Here is a 21,458-nt window from a genome sequence, read left to right on the forward strand (position 1 = left end):
AAAGGTAAAATCTTCCAAGATGAACTCTCAATTCTGAATATCTATGCTCCAAATGCAAGGGCATCCACATTCATTAAAGAAACTATAGTAAAGCTCAAAGCACACATTGCACCTCACACAATATTAGTGGGAGACTTCAACACCCCCCTCTCACCAATGGACAGATCCTGGAAACAGAAACTAAACAGAGACACATTGAAACTATCAGAAGTTATGAAACAAATGGATGTAACAGATATATACAGAACATTTTATCATAAAACAAAAAGATATACCTTCTTCTCAGTACCTCATGGTACCTCCTCCAAAATTGACCATATAATTGGTCACAAAACAGGCCTCAACAGACAGAAAAGTATTAAAATTATCCCATGCATCCTATCAGATCACCATGGACTAAGGCTGATCCTCAATAACAACATAAATAATAGAAAGCCAACATTCACTATTTAAACAAACTCAAAGACAAAAAAACACATGATCATCTCGTTAGATGCGGAGAAAGCATTTGACAAAATCCAACACCCATTCATGATAAAAGTCTCGGAAAGATCAGGAATTCCAGGCCCATACCTAAACATAATCAAAGCAATATACAGCAAACCAGTAGCCAACATCAAACTAAACGGAGAGAAGCTGGAAGCAATCCCACTAAAATCAGGGACTAGACAAGGCTGCCCACTTTCTTCATGCCTATTCAATATAGTACTCGAAGTCCTAGCCAGTGCAATTAGACAACAAAAAAAGATCAAGGGGATACAAATTGGAAAGGAAGAAGTCAAACTATCACTATTTGCAGAGGATATGATAATATATATATATATATATATATATATATAATCCTAAAAATTCCACCAGAGAACTCCTAAACCTGATAAAAAGCTTCAGTGAAGTAGCTGGATATAAAATTAAACAAATCAGTGGCCTTTCTCTACACAAAGGATAAACAGGCTGAGAAAGAAATTAGGGAAACACACTTCACAATAGTCACAAATAATATAAAATGCCTTGGTGTGACTTTAACTAAGAAAGTGAAAGATCTGTATGATAAGAACTTCAAGTCTCTGAAGAAAGAAATCAAAGAAGATCTCAGAAGACAGAAAGATCTCCTATACTCGTGGATTGGCAGGATCAATATGGTAAAAATGTCTATCTTGCAAAAAGCAATCTACAGATTCAATGCAATCCCCATCAAAATTTCAACTCAGTTCTTCACCTAGTTAGAAAGGGCAATTTGCAAATTCATCCGGAATAACACAAAAACCTAGAATAGCAAAAACTATTCTTAATGACAAAAGAACCTCTGGTGAAATCACCATGCCTGACCTCAAGCTGTTCTACAGAGCAATTGTGATTAAAAAATGCATGGTACTGGTACAGTGACAGACAGGTAGATCAATGGAATAGAATTGAAGACCCAGAAATGAACCCACACACCTATGGTCACTTGATCTTTGACAAGGTAGCTAAAGCCATCCAGTGGAAAAAAAGACAGCATTTTCAACAAATGGTGCAGGCACAACTAGTGGTTATCATGTAGAAGAATGTGAATTGATCCATTCTTATCTCCTTGTACTAAGGTCAAGTCTATGTGGATCAAGGAACTCCATGTAAAACCAGAGACACTGAAATTTATAGAGGAAAAAGTGGGGGAAAGCCTTGAGCACAGGGGAAAATTCCTTAACAGAACAGCAATGGCTTGTGCTGTAAGATCGAGAATTGACAAATGGGACCTCCTAAAATTGCAAAGCATCTGTAAGGCAAAAAGATACTGTCAATAAGACAAAAGGCCACCAACAGATTGGGAAAGGATCTTTACCAACCCTAAATCAGATAGGGGACTAATATCTAATATATATAAAGAACGCAAGAAGATGGACTCCAGGAAATCAAATAACCCTTTTTAAAAACTGGGGTACAGAGCTAAACAAAGAATTCTCAACTGAGGAACACCGAATGGCTGAGAAGCACCTGAAAAAATGTTTAACATCCTTAATCATCAGGGAAATGCAAATCAAACAACCCTGAGATTCTACCTCACATTAGTCAGAATGGCTAAGATCAAAAATTCAGTTGACAGCAGATGTTGGCGAGGATGTGGAGAAAGAGGAACACTCCTCCATTGTTGGTGGGATTGCAAGCTGGTACAACCACTCTGGAAATCAGTCTGGCAGTTCCTCAGAAAATTGGACATAGTACTACCNGANGATCCAGCAATNCCTNTCCTGGGCATATANCCAGAAGATGTNCCAACNNGTAANAAGGACACANNCTCCACTATGTTCATAACAGCCTTATTTATAATAGCCAGAAGCTGGAAAGAACCCAGATGTCCCTCAACAGAGGAATGGATACAGAAAATGTGGCACATTTACACAATGGAGTACTATTCAGCAATTAAAAACAATGAATTCATGAAATTCTTAGGCAATTGGATGCATCTGGAGGATATCATCCTGAGTGAGGTAACTCAATCACAAAAGAACATACATGATATGCACTCACTGAGAAGTGGATATTAGCCTAGAAACTTAGAATATCCAAGATACAATTTGCAAAACACATGAAACTCAAGAATAAGGAAAACCAAAGTGTGGATACTTAGCTCCTTTTTAGAATGAGGAACAAAATACCGATAGAAGGAGTTACAGAGACAAAGTTCAGAGCTGAGATGAAAGGAAGGACCATCCAGAGACTGCCCCACCAGGGGATCCATCCCATATACAACCATCAAACCCAGACACTATTGCATATGCCAGAAAGATTTGGCTGACAGGATCCTGATATAGCTCTCTCTTGTGAGGCTATGCCAGTGCCTGGCAAATACAGAAATGAATGCTCACAGTCATCTATTGGATGGAACATAGGGTCCATAATGAAGGAGCTAGAGAAAGTACCCAAGGAGCTAAAGAGGTCTGCAACCCTATAGGAGGAACAACAATATCAACTAACCAGTACCCCCAGAACTGTGTCTCTAGTTGCATATGTAGCAAAGGATGGCCTAGTCTGCCATCAATGGGAGGAGAGGCCCTTGGTCTTGCGAAGATCATATGCCCCATTACAGGGTAATTCCAGGGCCAGGAAGCAGGAGTGGGTGGGTTGGGGAGCAGAGCGTGGGGAGGGTATAGGGGACTTTGGGGATAGCATTTGAAATGTAAATAAAGAAAATACCTAATAAAAAAGACAATAATTATTAAAAAGCTTTATATAAACTAAAGGAAATTAGACAAGCAGTTACATGACAGTTTACAAAACAAGAGAGAGAAAGAATGCAAGAGAACCACTAAACAGAACATTTCAAAATGTCTTCAGGTGTTATCATTGGTGTTTGTTTTTATGCTATCTCTTAGATTTTTTTTAACTTGATTTTTACAAATTAAGGTATGTACGGGGTATCTTTTAAGTTCCTATAAACAATCTGTCCTTTATAATAACAAAGCACTTTATTCTAGAAATTAAATTGTCATTTCAGTTCATTTAAGTGTGTTTTCTTTAATTGGAGACAAGAACCCAAAAGCTGTTGTGTATGTTGATCAAACATCCATTTGAACTTACCTTTCTCTGTGTTTTAATATCATACAGAAGCTGACACTAATCAAAATGATAAATGCTGAGCCCACAGAAATACCTGAAGGGGGAAATGAATATTTAAATACCAGGAAAAATGTGACATGTACTGCTGCAAACTGATTGTAGGGCCTACTCATGGTAGCACGGAAGTTGTTAGTATGTTTTTCTAATACATTTTTCTTAACCATAAACAGTTAACGACTGAACAATCATAATTAAGTTTTACTTTTCTCTAATCATATCTAATCCATTTTTTTATTTGCAGCACCAGTTTCATTGGTAAACAATCTTGAACCTGGGATATAATTAGGAGCATAGAATACCAAAATACTGTAATTTTTTCATAACAATATTTGTTGTGATATATGCTTTGCTATAGCAGAATAAGATTACTTATTTAAATTGTACCAAATACCAATAGCAAATGAAATGAGACTTTCAATTTAAAACCTTGAATACATTTTTTCCAATTTTTTATTAGGTATTTTCTTCATTTACATTTCAAATGCTATTCCGAAAGTCCCCTATACCCCCCAACCCTGCTCCACTACCCACCCACTCCCACTTCTTGGTCCTGGTGTTCCCCTGTACTGGGGCATATAAAGTTTGCAAGACCAAGGGGCCTCTCTTCCAAGTGATGGCCAACTAGGCCACCTTGAATACATTTTTAACTCTAACCTAAACAGACATTTTAAAATGTGTCAAGAACATTAAAATACCCTTAAAACATGAAACAATATCAGATCCAATGTATTAAAATGAAACATTAATGTGTAGAATGTAAAACATTTAATTATATATTAACAAAAAATATAAGCACTCTCAATGTATTTAAGAAAACTCACCACAAATAAGAGGAATAGTTGACCCTAAGGAGAATTAAAAAAAAAAAAAACACCACAAAATATCAGTAGAAGTACAAGATAATGTCATATAAGTACCATTATATCTGATAATGTCCCAGAAATCAACACCCAGCTCTTACTTAGTCTACTTATGATATAGATATTGGTTCCCTAAGTTATACCCACTCTTTTAGTATGTCAAAACTCAACAAATATCTTCTTACTTTGATTAGATAAATTGTAAATTTATCAATACACTCAGCTTTCTAGGCAGAGATTTTTAGGATCAAATGAAAATATGAACTGTTATAACAGGTTAGTTGACATGTTTTTGGAGCACCTCTCAAGTTGGTATGTAGTTAAATCAGCCAAGAGAGAAGTTTCAGTAGGTTTTTTTTTTTTTTCTAAAATAGAAAGCAGTGTTTTACATTTTTTCTCCTTGTAGATTATTGTGCCCCTTTTGATGTGATGTGCCCCATACTCAACTATACTTTTCCTTGTATTGATTACTGTCTTGTATTAACTTTTAGTTAGTTTCTTGTCATATAACTCTTCACCATGTCAAAGCCCCAGGAATCTACTACACCGATAAAAACTCCATTCCCCTTCTTCGTGGACGTTATACAAACAAGAATAAAGCACTTGCACCTACGGTATTTGCAAAGAGCCAGGGGAGGGTTCCATTGGCTGTCATCCTGGCACTGGCTCTGGGGACTTCCCTCCAAGGTATACCCATCCTCACATTCCAGAGTCACAGTAGCCCCAAATCGATAGGTTTTCCCAGGTTGAAATCCCTTCTGGATTCCATTTGTATCTTCAGGAAAGCTACAGTTTACCTCTGCAATTGAAAAAGAAATCTTACTAATACAGAGTTATGATTTGTAATTTTACCAAGAAAATAGAAACTGTCCTTACTAGGAAGGTTAATCAACTTATTTCATTATCGTAAGCAAAGCTTCAGTGAATTGCAGAAGGCAATAGAGCAGTCAATATTGTCAACCATTTTACAACTACCGAGCAAATTAAACTGGGTTGTTTTCTACTTGTATGTCTATGCTAACAGTATTTAAATAATTCTAATACTTTCTTGGAGAAATACTAAGGGGTGAATGTACAATATTAAATGTTTCAGATTACTATTCTTTCTTGATTTCTAGTCTTACTCTCCAGTTCTTAAACATGCACATGCATTCTCATTTCTTCGTTTATATTTTGAGCATATAAACCAATAGTGTTCAACTTGTAACCTGCAGGGTACAGTGTAGGCATAATGACATTATGCACTGCATAAAGGTTATCCTTATAGTGTTCAAATGCTGATATCTCTGCCCCCCATATTTGATTGCAATTTGGACATGGCATTGTAATCTTATTCTAAGAGTATCCTGCTTCAAAATTGTGTAAACATTGCTCCTCATTTATTCTCTGATTTCTCAATAAAAGCTGATCAGCCAATGGCTGAGCAAAGGAGAGAATAAGGTTAGATTTCTGATCCCAGTCAGGAGAGGGAGGGAGAGATAGGAGAGGGGAGGATGAAACACCATGAGAAGACACCTGGAGCAGAGATAGTCTGATCAATACTAAAATACAAGTATCTCAGGAATTTCGGCTAGAAGATAGCCAGATTATCTTAGAGGATTAATAACAGGTCAATACTACTCATATATTGTGCCACAAAGCTTGATTAAATACATCTTATAGTCTGTCTCATGTGTTTGGTAGCTAGGCAGGATAAACAAAAGACTGCTTATAAAATCAACACAGGTAGCCATATTCAAACTATGGTACCTGTGAACATGACCTAATACAAAATCTTAAACATATTTAAAATATAATGATATTTTGGTAACTTTTTTATACATTTCTTTTTAAAATATTTATTTCATCTCAATCTTCTCCCTCCTCCCACCCCTTAAGCACATGCCATTACACCAACTTTTCCCTTTTGAAGGCATCATCTTAGAAAACTTTATGGAACATTTTAATATACCCCCAGGTAAAAGCTTTTTGTAATGTTCCAAAACAAAACAAAACAAACAAACAAACAAAAAACACTTTTAACCCTCTAGAAAATCCCAGAGACCTGGAATGTGCAAGGTACCCAGGACTCAATGTGGGTAACCTTAGCTAAAATACCAATCAGTGAGAAGATGGAACCTGAAGACCCCACCTCCAGTAGTTAGACAGGGCCCCCAGTGAAGGGATGGGGATACCAACCCACCTTCAAATTTCTGACCCAGAATTGTTCCTGTCTAAAGGAAATGCAGGGACAAAAATTAAGCAGAGATTGAAGGAATGGGTGACCAGTGACTAGCCCATCCCATGGGCAGACACCAAACCCTGACACTATTTCCGATGCTATGTTGTGCTTGCAGACAGGAGACTAGCATGGCTGTCCTCTGAGAGGCTCCACCAGGAGCTGACTGAGACAGATGCATATACTTACAGCCAACCTTTGGACTGAGGTTGGGGACCCCTATGGAAGAGTTAGGGGAAGGACTGAAAAGCTGAAGGGGATGGCAACCCCATAGGATGACCAACATTGTCAACTAACCTGGACCCTGGGGAGCTCCCAGAGACTAAGCCACCAACCAAAGCATACACAGGCTGGTCCACAGTCCCCAAAACATATGTAGCAGAGGACTGCCTTGTTTGGTCCCAGTGGGAGAGGATGTACCTAATCCTGTAAAGACTTGATGACCCAGAGAAGAGGGATGTAGGGTGTGGGGGGATACACACTCTCAGAGGTGAAGAGTAGAGGGGAGGGGGTAAAGAACTCTGTGAAGGGGGGCAGCATTTGGGATATAAATAAATAAATAAAATATTTAATTTAAAATACATTGTTAAGACAAACAAGAATTTTTATTTTCATATTTTCTAAATAAATGAAAAACAGTGAATTCTAGTATATTTTCCATAGTGGTGAGTGAGTGGTACAAAAGCCTTCTTTATAATTTATATCCATAATCATATGATTGAAGGTTTAGGGATGTTTGTCAAATGCACTCTTATTATAACTTTAACAAGAGGGTCACTATAGCAATATAATCTTTGCTTAGTTGCTTAAATTACAAAAAAACACTTCAACTTTGTATTAATTGATTAAATATACTTAATTATCATACAATTAATCTATAATAATTTTAATCTGAAAATGCTTAAAAGAACATATATTTAGGACAAATTATTTGTTAGGAAAAATAATAACAAGAACAAAGCAGAAAAAGTACCTTTGCAAAAAGGGGGGGGTTGGCTCCAGGTACCCTCATGAGTACAGGTAAGACGTGCCTCTCCAGCCATAAGGAAGCCTTGGTAGCAACTGTACATGACTGACATTCCTGGGGGAAATCGAGCTATATTCCCACCAGTATGATTCCCATTGGGGATTGTGGATGGAGACTGACACCCTAAAGAAGCTTGGATACCAACAAGAAAAGACTTTTAATTGGGCACAGAGTAACACATGGACAACACAATCTCTGGGAAACAGTAACACAAAAAAAGCAATGAGAAACAAGACAATTAGTTCATTTTCAAGTTTGGACAAATGTGTGCTTTTCCTCTTTACACCATTTGTGATTAAAAGAAAAGGGTCAAAAGTATTATAATTTATCAGCCCATGGTATTCTAGGACTGTCCCTTGGTTGGTCCCAAAATGTAGGAGTGTTTTTAATTAATTAATCTATTATCGTCCCTCTACATAGAAAATGAGCTATAATCTAAGCATGACACATACAAATGCCTAGGAACAAGTAAGTGAAGCCACACCTCTGTGGAGCTTAAGTTAGTGAAGCTGCACCTTACTAGCAGGAACAAGCTGTCAAATAACAGCTTAAATTATGAGATAATTTAGAGGGTTTGAAGGTCAGCTTCATTCTTCATTACATACAACATTCTCCTTCTGCATGAAATAATAGTCTTAAATATCAAAATTTCAAAGAATATTTTTGTCAAGTATTTGCCAAAAAGTATGCTCACTCTCCTAACTCTGTAGTTATAAGATTGAATAAATTACAGATTAATCTATATGTTAATCACCATTTCAGGTAATCTTGCTCTAGAGAAAGGAAAGAGAAAAGAATCAAATGAGAAGACAGGGAAAAGCAGATAATCTTATAAAAACACTAACTGCTTTAGCTTTTAGATAGAGAGTAAACTCAAGAGACTTTTTATTTAGTAAAACATCTCACTTTTTATCATGAAAATGGCTTACCCTTTCTGATACAAGTTGGTACATCTGGTAACCATGTGTTATTAGTATGACACCTTATCAAGTGGCTGCCTTTCATGATGAAACCTTGATTGCAGACAAAATGTACTATGTCATTATGAGAAAACGCAGAATGAGTTTTATTGAGTTTATAACCATGTTTGACTTCTGGATCGGGGCAATGAGTTAGAGGAGAAGATTGTAAGCATTGTGGTGGAGGTCCACTCCAAGATCCATGACCTTTAGAATCATTTATGCACTGCAAACTTTTCTCTCCCAAAAGATAGAACCCTTCATCACATTCATAAGAAACTTCATTTCCATATAGGAAGTGCTTTGCCATCATGCCTGTGTGACCACCATTTGCAATTGTTGGTGGAGGTTGACAGATAATAACTGCAGAAGAGATTTAGAGAATTTGAGCATTCATCACAATATAAACAACACTATATAAGTGCCTTATATTTTATATAAATAGAAAATTGTTTAAGGTTTGGAAACTAGAGCATGCTTTTAGTTAAATAACTTTATCAAATGTTATGCTTATGTAAGTACTACATGTTCATTCCAAAAAACTCAGAAAATAAAATAAAGTATAAAGAAATAAATAGTTTTGATCAAAACTAAAAGATTTACCATGTCTTATACATAGCAAGAAAAAGTATAAACTATTAAAGTAGTTGTAAGCTTGCCCTCCATTAATTGATTTTCCTTTTCTAACTCTCTAATCTATGGTTGGCTTCTCCCATGTCCATAATTTACCTGTACAAACTTCAATCTTTTTAAACCAAGTACCATTCTCAGCATTTTGACACTTCTCATAAGTATATCCAGTCAACTGGTACCTAGAAAAAGATGTTATATTACATTTCTTCTCAATATTTTACTTCTTCATCATAAAAAGTACAGCTATAGAGATATTTCTAAATGAGCCCCTTGGCACAGAGAAACTTAAACTTTCTGTCATCCAAATCAGAAAATTATTTATACATAAGAAGCACTCATAAAAGCCCTTCCCATGTCAAAAAAAACCAGGCAGGAGCTGCTAATTTGACCATGTGTGTAGGAACATTGAGGAATCTCCAAACAGTTTTAACCAAAACAAGCTGTGGGTAGAATTAATATACAAAATGAGGTGGGCATTCTTTCTTAAAACTCACCCATTTTGACAGGTTCTTTTCACTAGTTTTATATGTGAATCATCTGGAAGGCCATGTACTCTCATAGGTTCACATCCTTCTGGAGAGACAAAGTTGAGATTGCTTTTAGATTCCTCATAGCTAAAAGAAAGATGACTCAGGAACCAAAAGAACCTTCACATTATGTCCAAGAATCTATAAGAATCTATTGTCCTGAAGACAATGGGTGGATTTGTTTCCATGGCTTATTGCAAGGGTCACAAGTTATCCCAGAGTCATATATATGGGGGGGGGGGACTAAGAGGGTGGTGGCCTGGAGAACAAACATCACACATAACCACCAATGACAAGCATTCTATTAGAGAACTGTAAGAACACAACAGATGGTGCCAATTTGAAACCTTGAAGGCATAGCTCTCATCCATCATAGAAGGTTTCTGTTATATTTGTGATCCTGGATACGTGTTGAAGAACAAACCTATCCACTGTCTGCCTTCAGGACTGTGAGATCCTGACCATAATGTGAATGTTCCTTCAGCTACTGAGCTGTCTTTCTTCTTGGTATGAGACTGCTTTCAAAGGTCTTCTCATTATATATCTTGAATATGTTCTAAATCCAAGGGTACATTTATGCAAAGATCACAGTACAACAGATTTATAACTTTCTTTCAAATAGATGAAAGTAATCTATGTTTTGTTTTGAGTGGAAGGTAATAAATAAGACTAAAGCTGGGGACTGGAGAGATGGCTCAGTGGTTAAGAGCACTGACTGCTCTTACAGAGGTCCTGAGTTCAATTCCCAGCAACCACATGGTGGCTCACAACCATCTGTAATAAGATCTGATGCCCTCTTCTGGTGTGTCTGAAGACAGCTATAGTGTACTCATATTAAATAAATAAACAAATAAATCTTTAAAAAAAAAAAAAAAAGAAGAAGAGTCTCCTCTCAGCCGGGTAGTGGTGGCGGTAGGCAGAGGCAGGCAGATTTCTAAAAAAAAAAAAAAAAAGACTAAAGCTGGAGGTATAGCTCATACTTAACTAGTTTGTGCAAGGCACCAAATTTTATCTCCAGCCCCTCAATTCAATTTAAAAACATAAAAATTATATAAATAAGTAAATATCTTTTAAAATTTCCATTGGCTTTGCCTTTTTACCTTTTTTACAAAGTGGTTTTTCAGGATCCCAGGTATTATTGGCTTTACACCGGATCTGACTGCTTCCACTCAAAATGTATCCATTATCACACTTGAATATCACACTATCATTGTAGAAATATGGGGCTTTATTGTCAGTGAGCTTGACTCCATTTGCAACATGAACATCTGTGCACTGGACAGCTGGGAGGGAAAGTTTACAGAGAGGAGCAGGGCTACTCCAGGAGCCTCTTCCTCTGCTGTCACTTGTACAGTGGATGGATTGCTCTCCGATGAGTTTGAATTTTACGCCTTCCTCTGGTCCAGGATAGCACATGTATGTGACCACAGTTCCATATGGGACATCTTCTGAGGAACTCCATGTATGTGTCCCATTGTGGATAACAGGAGGTGGTGGGCAGGTGATTTCTAGGGATATGAAAGATACTGTATACATCTGACCAAGGGTTTGAAGTGCAGCATTTCTCACCATGTTATTTCTCTGGAGGATGTGAATGGTGCGCTCATGCTGTGATTAAACCTTGTTGTGTATATAAATTTTGATTTAAGCAAATTTCATTGTAAGTAAAATTTAAATTAAAGTTATATATGTTGCCAAAGGTTATACAAGTATTAGACATCAGGAACAGAATCTGAGTTCATATTTGACACCAATCTCCTATCTCTTCACTAAACCTTGACACAACCCAAAGTAGGAATTGTGGCTCCAATAGAGTGATCTCTCTATGTTCCGAACATCCTAAACCACAACATAAACTAGGTACTAAGTACACGGAATTTGACTGATTAGAGAAAGAGGTGACAAAAGAAAGGTGGCAAAATAGATAATATAAATCTTGACAAAATAATGTAGTAATTCCCATAGTATAGGTCTAACATTGGAAACTTATCAATCTTATATCACTTTAAATCCTCTATCAATTTTGTTACTCACCTTTACAAAGATGGATTTCTATAAACCAAGGAATTGTACCTTGACACAGTTGATAAGCACTCTCACTTAACTGGAACCTGGAGACAAAGAGCCATATCATTTGACCACATGATTACAATAAACTAAGCAAGCATTATGGGATCTAGAGGCAGACTGACAAATTTTAGGACAAAACACAACAAGAATAAAATATAGCCAACCTCAACATCATCCATTAACTGCATAATCCTCATGCATAGAAAAATATTGTAAGAATCTGTGAGCATATGACAGGGGGAAGACCTTTTTAATGAACTCTTATACACAGTTTACAGTGCGTACTGATGGGACAGACATCATTCAGAATGAGACATGTTTCACTTACCCTTCATCACAAGAAGAATTAACAGCTGTCCTAATAAACTGATTCTGAGGCCTCTTAAAGAGATGTGGTCCTACTGGCTTACACTCTGCAACTAAGAAAGAAGATAGAATGAGTAACAACACCAGACAATCTTGAGCAAAATATCTGTAATTGCATCATAGTACCTGTGCACTGGGGAGGAATGGGTGTCCACTTCCCCTCAGGGGTACAATGTATAGTGTCCTCTCCCACCAGTAAATAGCCAGGGTCACAGCTATATCTTATGGATGTACCAGGATCAAAGTTGAGCAAGTAACTATCTTCTTTTTGCCCATTGATAATTTTAGGAGGAGCCTGACATCCTAAATGAAAAACAAATAAAATAAAACATTTTAGCATAAAAAACACTGAGCCAAAGAAGTAAAAATTAATATGATAATACCATTTGCATGGCAGTTGTCTGGAATGGAGGGTATTTTGTGTTTCTCATGTAATTTCTCAATCCTCTTTTTTTTCTATACTCAGGCTGTTTCGTTCCTGTTTGCCGTAACTTACCTCCTATTTCTCCAACTCTTTCTTTTACTTTTTCTAAAGACAGGATTTTACTCTGTACCCCAAGCTGATCTCAAATTCACCATCTTCTTATATCATCAGCTCCCAAATCATAGCAATTTTGGCATGAGCCATTACATGGAACTATCTGAAGGAACTATCTTAGAAGACCTTATGGAATATTTTAATATATACCCTAGGTGAAAGCTTGTTGACTTTCTTTTTAAAAGTGATTGTTAGGACAAACAAGAGATCGTGCTCTCATATTTCCTAAAGAAATGGATAAATTAGTAAATTCTGGTGAATTTTCCACAGAGGTAAGAGGGTGCTAAAGAAAGCCTTCTTTATAATTTGTACCACAATCATGACTAAAAGTATAGGTACTAAAAGGGCCCTATGTAAAGTCCATAGACCCTTCCTCTCACTTTTTGAAATGATTCAATTTTGCATATTAGGCACCTACCTTTTTCACACACTGGTACCGGTGGCTCCCATGTGCCATGGGCATTGCATCGAATGCTCCTGTTGCCCTTCAAGGTGAAGCCAGGTTCACAAGAAAATTCCACAGTGTCATTATATGAATAACTATTTTTCGAAATAGATAACATTTGCCCTCTTTCGATCTTCGGTTGTAGACACAGAACTGCAGAAGTTGAAAGTTCACAATATGGAGCAGGGCCACTCCAAATCCCAGTCTTCTGACTACCAGTAGTACAATTGATAGTCTTCTCTCCAATAAGAGTGAAGCTCACTCCTTTCTCTGGGCTTGGGTCACAGGAGTAGGTAACTGTGCTTCCATATGGTACATTTTCTGAAAAGCTGCCTGTATGTCTTCCATTACGAACAGGTGGAGGTGGTGGGCAGAGAATTTCTAGAGATGGTAAAGGACAGTGATCTTTGAAACTGCTGAGTCATTCAGTATGCTAATGCAATATAATTACAAATGTGGTTTTAAAATTTAAAATCTATCTATCTATCTATCTATCTATCTATCTATCTATCTATCTATCATCTGTCTATCTATCATCCATCCATTGATCTATCTATCTATCTATCTATCTATCTATCTATCTATCTTTGCTTATAGAGGAAAAAGTACATGCTTATAGAAAAGTCAAGGACATAGTATGTACCTACCTTTACATACTGGCTTCTTAGTCCAGATGGCTTTCTGTTCAACAATTACACACTGACTAGAGGGCTGTCCTTGTAATTGGTACCTGAAGACAAGGTTTAGAATTTGGTACTATTAGGCAGTTTGTGCTATAAAACTGACAGGCTTGACTTCAAATCTATGAAGAGTCCACTTAAACTGTACAGATATTCTTTTATCAGTATTCTCTTTCACCACCTTATTCCAGATTATTCCAGGCTTATCCATGCTCTTTCTGTAGGCATCATAGTTCACAGCAGGCACATATAATCCAAGAACATTAAATTTTAGAGAACCTCTGATACTCACCCTTCATTACAGGAGAAGTACACAGTTGTGCCAACCTGAAGGCTCAGAGGTTCCTTTACCTGCCCATTGGGAAACTTTCCTGGATGTTCACACTGGGCCTCTAAGAAAAAAAAATTGTAAGAATAATAAATAAACCATGGCCTATATCAGGTCAGCCTCAAATAGATAGTAAATGTAAGATACCTTTGCATGTCGGGATGACACCATCCCAGTCTCCTGAAGATAAGCACTTAATTGTCTTTTTTCCAATAAGCAAATAGCCAGGTTCACAACTGTATGTCACAGACAACCCCGCAACAAACTGGTCAACATGCTGTCCTGTGTGGTGTCCATTATGAATCGTTGGAAGTGATGGGCACTCCAGAGGGAAATCTTTATACGTACACATAGGGGGAAAGCCATCAATCAGATGATACATACTTCTAAATGTAGCTAAGTACATAGAATGCATTCTGTGGTAACCAGTCATCATTAACTTTCAATTCATTCTCAAGCAGATGTGGCTTAATTATTTCCATTTGTGCAAAAGCGATTACAATTTGGAGTGAGGGAGATACATATGGGCTTACTAGTTAGCCCTGCTTGGCATGTGACTCTCTGTGCAAACCGGGCAAACTTTTAATTCATAAAGATCCACCTCCCAAGTGTGGAGATTCAAGGTGTGTACCACCATACCAAGATTTATTGTATCATTTCATCTTTAATTATATTATATGGATTACATTTGTCTTGAGGAAAATTTCGGTTTCTAGAAAGGTTAAGCTTAAAGCCTACCATTCAGAGGATTATCCTGACAGATATTACTAGTACAACTTTTTGGTATCATATTTATAACATGTATAGAAATATGTACATTATGTTTAGCACACATACTATTCTAACTCCATTTTATTGCATAGCACAATAATCTTTGATATTTTTCCATTTACATATATATATGTGTGTGTGTGTGTGTGTGTGTGTGAGAGAGGGAGAGAGAGAGACAGAGAGAGAGAGTCACCTACATCTTTCACTTTTGTTTTCCATAAATAATCCATTTTGAGACTATCTTAAAGAATACTTTCCTCTAAGACTGTCCATTTGTCTACTGGTTAGTTAATCTACTGATATATAAGTTAAATAAATATAATTTGAGGTACTTGGGATTGAACTAGGCAAGTACTCTGTCATTGATTTATATACACAATCCCTTTTGTTACTTTTCATTTTGCTACAAGGTCTGGCTAAATTGTCCAGGCAGCTTTAAAATTATAGTGTACCCAGGCAGGCCGTGAACTAATAACGCTTTCATTGCAGCCTACTGAGAAGTTAAGATTGTATTTCTGTGTTACTAGGCTAGAGATAATTATGTTTTTAAACAATATAGTATTCATAACTTCTCTGATCTATTTAGAATTTATCAACATTTCCTCTATTAAACTTTTATAGTATAATTTTATCAAATACTGACAATTTCTATGCTTTCAGAATTAAACTTTGGATTTAGATTCATTAGCAATATTAACCAGATAAAATGAGAATAAACATTCACAATAGTCCTTATTTATAACGTTAGTTGATTTGAAATGCTACAACCTAGGAGATGGTTTGAATAGCTGCATATGTAGCAGAGGATGGCCTAGACAGCCATCATTGGGAGGAGAGGCCCTTGGTATTGCAAAGATTATATGCCCCAGTATAGGGGAATGCCAGGGCCAGGAAGCAGTAGTGGGTGAATTGGAGGTCAAGGGGGGGGGGGATACAGGATTTTCCGGAGGGGATACGGGATTTTCGGAGAGGAAACTAGGAAAGCGGATAGCATTTGAAATGTAAATGAAGAAAATATCCAATAAAAATTGTTTGTTTTAAAAAAAGAATAAAGGGTAAATCACTTGTGAACATGTTTGCAGAGGACACAGAGAAGGCCATTGTTTCAGACTACAGTGAACAGATATCAACAGATGAATCTTAAATCCACTGGGCATATTTTTGCTCCCAGATTCCAAATTTCCCACAGACACCTGATTCTCACAGTTCCCACTAGCTCCTCATCCTTGGAAGATTTCCCCAAGGATGTTTTGTTTGGTTAATAGTTCCATTAATTATTTTAAACTTTTACTTGATTAATTTGTTTCAAACGAATAGTTATAATCCTTACAACTAAGAAAGAGCAGAAAGCCATCATTTTCCTCTTTCACTTGCTATTCCACACCAGCTCATGTCTCTGCAACTCATAGACCCATACAATTCTTCCTGCAGGAGCATGCAACAAATGGTCTGCCCATACGTGGAAGACCTTAGTCTTCAGTGAGACTTTACTTCCTCTCAGCATTCTCTCTGGCTGGCAGGCCCCAGCCTTTGATGTAGCTTTGCTTCCACACTCAATGTTCTCACAAGCTGGCAGACCCCAGGACTCTGACTTGTTTTAATTTCCTACTTACCACTCTCACAGACTGGCAGTGCTGTTGGTCCCCACATTTCATTTGCCTGGCACCAGACAGTTTTGCTTCCTTTCATGGTGAAGTTGGCTTTACAGGTAAATGTCACAGAATCACCATGTCTGAATGGTGGCTTAGATCCTTTATTCATGAAGCCCCCTGGTACTATGGGATTTGAGCAACGAGTGGTTTTATTCACAGATTCACATATAGGAGGAGCTTTATCCCAGGTGGCATTCACTTGATTTTCACTTATACAAAAGATAGCCTTTTCTCCAATGAGGCGGTAGCTAGGTGAACAAGTGTACCTCAGAACAGTTCCAGGAACTAAGGGAAGAGAATAATAGGGTTTCCGAGCATTTTTGACTTCAGGAGGAGGGTCACAAGAAATCTCTGAAAAATAGAAAAGGAACCATGTAAGCATACTGATCATTTAAAAAAAAATAAATAAAAATTTCAAGTATAAATCAAATCACTTTTCCAGAAATGTATTTAGAAATCAAATGCTTTGCTATGGTTCTACTTTTAGTTTGTTTATTTCCAAATTCTTACCTTTTTCAACCATCAGCAAAGAAATGAATATAAATCACCTTAATCAGACAACAAAGAAATAGAATTGGTCTCAAATCTGTCTAACATGTAGTTTCAGGGATTGTTTTTACAGATTTTCACTCCAAACAATTTTAATAAATGAAAGGCAAACTTTAAATATGTAAATGACATGCTAATTGCATGTAGGAAGTTAACATGGACTGTTGACATTTGGGCTCAATAGTCATGATTTCAAATCCTTGCTGTCCTTCAATAGCTATATGACCTTAGGCAAGTTGTATCCTCCTTCAGCCTCAGAGTCCCAGTCTATAGTGCAGTTCATGTTTCATAAGGTATGGTGAGAATACAGTGAGACAAAAGCATGTGAATGATCAGGAACATACGAGTTACTCAGTGCCTGTTGGAAACACACAGCCAGATTGCAGGTAGCACAGTCACATTAGATACTGTCACCAAGGACATTGCAGCCTCCTTACAGGTCAAGTGATCCCTTAAGGACAGATTCCTTTGAGAAAACCATAAAAATGATGTTTTGAGTAATGATCTCATATTCTTTATATATCCTAGTGGCATGAAAGAAATTAATTGTTCGCAGCTAATATGACACATACTCATCTTTTCTTGGAAATAAAGAAAAAGTTGTCCTGGAGTGGGGGCTAGCCCAAAAGCTGTTGCCTGTATGTGGGATATGTTCTTCTAAGTGGACTGCCTTGTCTGGCCTCAGTGGGAGCAGATCAGCCTAGCCCCACAGAGACTTGATGTGCCAGGGTGGAAAGAAACCCAGGGGGACTTCCACCCACTCAGAAAAGGAGGAAAGTGGGGAGGATTGTGGGAGAGGGTGACCGGAAGGAGGAAGTAAGCAGAATGTAAAGTGAATAAGTAAAAACTGAATAAACAGATAAATAAAAATAAATTAATTTAAAAGAAAAGAAAGTTGTCAATGTCTGTATTTCATTAATGTCCACTTTGTAGTACATAGAACTCTTCAGTACAAGACATGACATATGAAGGCATAACCAATATTTTATTACACTAGAAAGAGTTGTGCTTGGTTTTGATACAGGTAGCTTTCCAGAGCCTTTATTATTTTATTTATAGAATCACAACATAGTATGTTAACAAGTGAACAAATGTAATGCTTTTTCTGCATTTTTAAATAGTGGACAGTGGCAATTATTTGTTTAAAGTGCATAATTTGGTTAGAGTAGCCCTAACCCTGAGTTATTATATTTAATATCTGTATGGAAATACAGAGTCAAGAGACAAGATCCATATTTGATTATTTTTATTTTCTACTCACGTTCACAGACAGGAAACTTATTATTCCAGATTACTGTCTCTCCTTCTGGGATACACTGACTAGAAGGTTTGCCTTTTAACTGGAACCTTAAACAATAAGGAGCAGCAGATCACCACTAGAGCAAACCACTTGTCAATTACACAGAGCAAGTCACGTCCCTCACGTGTTCGTGGGGTGCAATGCATTCTAAAATATTTCTGGCTTAAGAAAACGCTCACAGCTACTTGTGAATATGATTCGCTATGCAGTGAACCAATAATGGATAAACACATACTAAAAATGCATCTTTTCTTTTGAATTCCTCCTCTCCTTTTTGGCACCCAAATGTCAACATTATCTTGATCATCTTCAGGGAAATGGTCTCAGTTCATATAGATAAAATAAGGAAGACACTGTTTCCCAATTTTACTCCAACAAGTCTCACTAAGTCCAAATTTTATATTCATTTCCCATATAGGAGCCTTAATTTGTGTACCAAAACTTTGCATTTCCAGATGATGAAATGTTAATTCCTACTTTTGCTGGTCAAGCACAAAATATATACACGTGGAAAAAAAAAATAAAAAGGTTTTGGTGGATGGCAGAGTTCTTAGTCAGAAAAGGTTAAGAAAAGTTAAGAAAATAATAAGACAGTAAAAATTTAACTATCTTCAGAACTCATACTTTGCAATCATTATGGGAAACAATCAGTGCAGGTCCTATCACTTCACACTCACCCTAAGTCACAAACAAAGGAAACCTCTGCCCCAAGTTGGAGGTTAGAGGGAAGAAACACACGGCCATGGAGAAGTTGGTTTGGAATTGCATCACATGATTTCACTAGGAAAGAAAAGAGAAGGCTTGCACATGAAGAGTCAGAAAACTGTTGAGTTTAACAGAGCTAAAGCTAAAGGTACGTCCTCGGTGTTCAGTGACTTCCTATGATGCCCAAGAGCTAGGACCTGTCATCCCTGGACTCCATGAGTCCTAGGGACCCCAGACTGCTCCCTCTCTACCCCCGCGTACTCGGGTTCTGTGGCATCCCACAGCCAGACGCAAACCACTTCTGCCCACCCAGAGCACCGGAGCTCTGGAGGGACCTGGGTCATCTCTCCCACCCCCTTTACTACCCCACGACCAGCACCCCACAGTACATGAGGAGTAAGGAAACCATTGAGGTTAACAGGGTTTAAGCTCTAGGCACCTTCACATGTTGGGACGGTATTGCTCCAGGTTCCCAAGGATGTACACTCCATGAGGTTAGTTCCAATGAGAGTATAGCCAGGGTTACAGCTATATGACACTTTCTGGCCAACAGAGAAGAACTCCTTATCCTTTTTGTTATAATCACCATGGAGGATATTTTGAGGTGGTAGACATCCTACAAGAAGAACAGGACCAAAAAGTCCTTTTATTTTTTTCAATAAGAACTGTATTGTTTACTACTTATAGCTATCTACCACACTAAGGCAGAAAGAGAGGCCATGGGTTGGGATTAATGTATCCTTCTCCAACGTGTCACACTTTGGAAGGCCATGTGTCCATCTACTTTCTCTGGTTTCATCCATTCCAGGTAACACTACTCTTAGCTCATTTTTCACTTTATTCAACTAAAAACTCTGAGAGACCCTTCTACCAATAGGGTAGATAAAGAATCAAACACATGCTTTCCCCACCCAAATCTTCCGTGTCCTTTTTGCTCCAAAAAAGCAAGATTAAGGAGGCTTTGTTGCTTTTACAGAGGCAAACAATTCACATTAAGAAGAGAAGGGGAGAATGGGAGCCACAGGCTCAAAATAACTACCAACTTTTTTCCACAAAATTACATTTTCAGCATCAACATGATGTCTACAGAATTTTGAATCAAATTTTTATCTTAGCTAAAGTTTGATGGAAATCTATTAATATGGTTAATACAATGGAGAGTTTATTTTAGCCTCATTTAAATATAATAAAATCATTAAAAACTCTAATGATCAACTTTTGTACTATGTTTGAAAATTACTTTTATTCTTTAAAGAACATAATCATATATATTTATGAGATACCATGTGATATTGTATAATATCTAAATATCTTCTAAAACTTATTATTCCTTTGCAAACTTTCAAATTCCTTTATTCTAGATTGAAAATATACATACAAACTGTCATAATATATAGCAGTAATTGTACTGTTTGTAGGGACACCAGAACTTATTTCTTCTATCTAATCTGACTTTTATCTGCATTCTTAACAGCATTTGGTATATTGTGTAATGGATGGGTCTTTATATGTGTAGAAGTGGGCTAAGTCCTCATGCTTACATGTGTGTTTTTGTGGTGTTGTGCATCAATACATATGCATATAGAGGAGATTATCTTGTTTTATGAGACAAAGGTTCTTAGTGGGAACTGTGGCTCACCAACTAAGCTAGACTGGCTGGTCTGTACGCCTTAGGAACCTGTCTGTCTCTGCCCCCTCTAACTATAGGATCAAAAGCGCTTGCCATCACACTTGGCTTTTTACATAGGTTCCATTGTTAAAATCACATCTTCATGCTTGTACAACAAGCACTTTATGCATTGAACCGTCTTTCTAGTTCAATTTTTTTTGATGAGTCATTTTAAATGAAGAAGTCATACATCATTGTGGTTTGATTTGCATTTTTATGATGATTAGTAATCATAAACATTTACCATATATTTGCTGTCCATTTTATTTTGGAAAAATTATTAATGTCCATTTTGATGTTAGATTTCTGTTCTGCTATTAAGTTCTTTCAGTCCCTTATAAGTGCTGAATACTAATTCCTTGTCAGATGTATAGTTTGGAAATATTTTCTCTCACTCTGTATTATTCTTTTTATCCCATTGTTTCATTTGTTGTAGAGAAACTGTTTGCTATATAATATAGTTAGTCTGTTTTTGACATTGTTTTCTATATTTTTAATGGTCTTATCCAAAACATGTTGACTATTCCAGTGTTCCTAAGTATTATATCTATTTTCTTCAAAGAGTTT

At 37.0% G+C, this 21,458-nt stretch overlaps 1 protein-coding gene across 3 annotated transcripts in view; it reads right to left on the reverse strand.

Moving 5' to 3' along the window:
- The window catches only part of Cr2 (complement C3d receptor 2), a 35,757-nt gene that overhangs the window by 5,597 nt on the left and 8,702 nt on the right, over positions 1-21,458 (reverse strand). For 2 of the 3 annotated variants that reach the window (XM_021156382.2, XM_021156391.1), the window contains exons 2-17: positions 16,630-17,019; positions 14,393-14,581; positions 14,210-14,309; positions 13,885-13,967; positions 13,211-13,618; positions 12,381-12,557; positions 12,217-12,307; positions 11,853-11,929; positions 10,919-11,326; positions 9,786-9,864; positions 9,388-9,470; positions 8,629-9,021; positions 7,646-7,831; positions 5,068-5,253; positions 4,416-4,439; positions 3,556-3,628 (exon numbers count right to left, since the gene is read on the reverse strand). In XM_021156382.2, coding sequence (XP_021012041.1) covers positions 3,556-3,628; positions 4,416-4,439; positions 5,068-5,253; positions 7,646-7,831; positions 8,629-9,021; positions 9,388-9,470; positions 9,786-9,864; positions 10,919-11,326; positions 11,853-11,929; positions 12,217-12,307; positions 12,381-12,557; positions 13,211-13,618; positions 13,885-13,967; positions 14,210-14,309; positions 14,393-14,581; positions 16,630-17,019 — 2,947 coding nt within the window. Of the gene's footprint in view, positions 1-3,555; positions 3,629-4,415; positions 4,440-5,067; positions 5,254-7,645; positions 7,832-8,628; positions 9,022-9,387; positions 9,471-9,785; positions 9,865-10,918; positions 11,327-11,852; positions 11,930-12,216; positions 12,308-12,380; positions 12,558-13,210; positions 13,619-13,884; positions 13,968-14,209; positions 14,310-14,392; positions 14,582-16,629; positions 17,020-18,478; positions 18,565-19,194; positions 19,298-19,661; positions 19,839-21,458 lie in introns of all 3 variants that reach the window. The other variant, XM_029477802.1, reaches the window with a different exon arrangement.

The sequence above is a fragment of the Mus caroli genome, chromosome 1 (assembly GCF_900094665.2).
Source record: "Mus caroli chromosome 1, CAROLI_EIJ_v1.1, whole genome shotgun sequence".
NCBI lineage: Eukaryota > Metazoa > Chordata > Mammalia > Rodentia > Muridae > Mus > Mus caroli.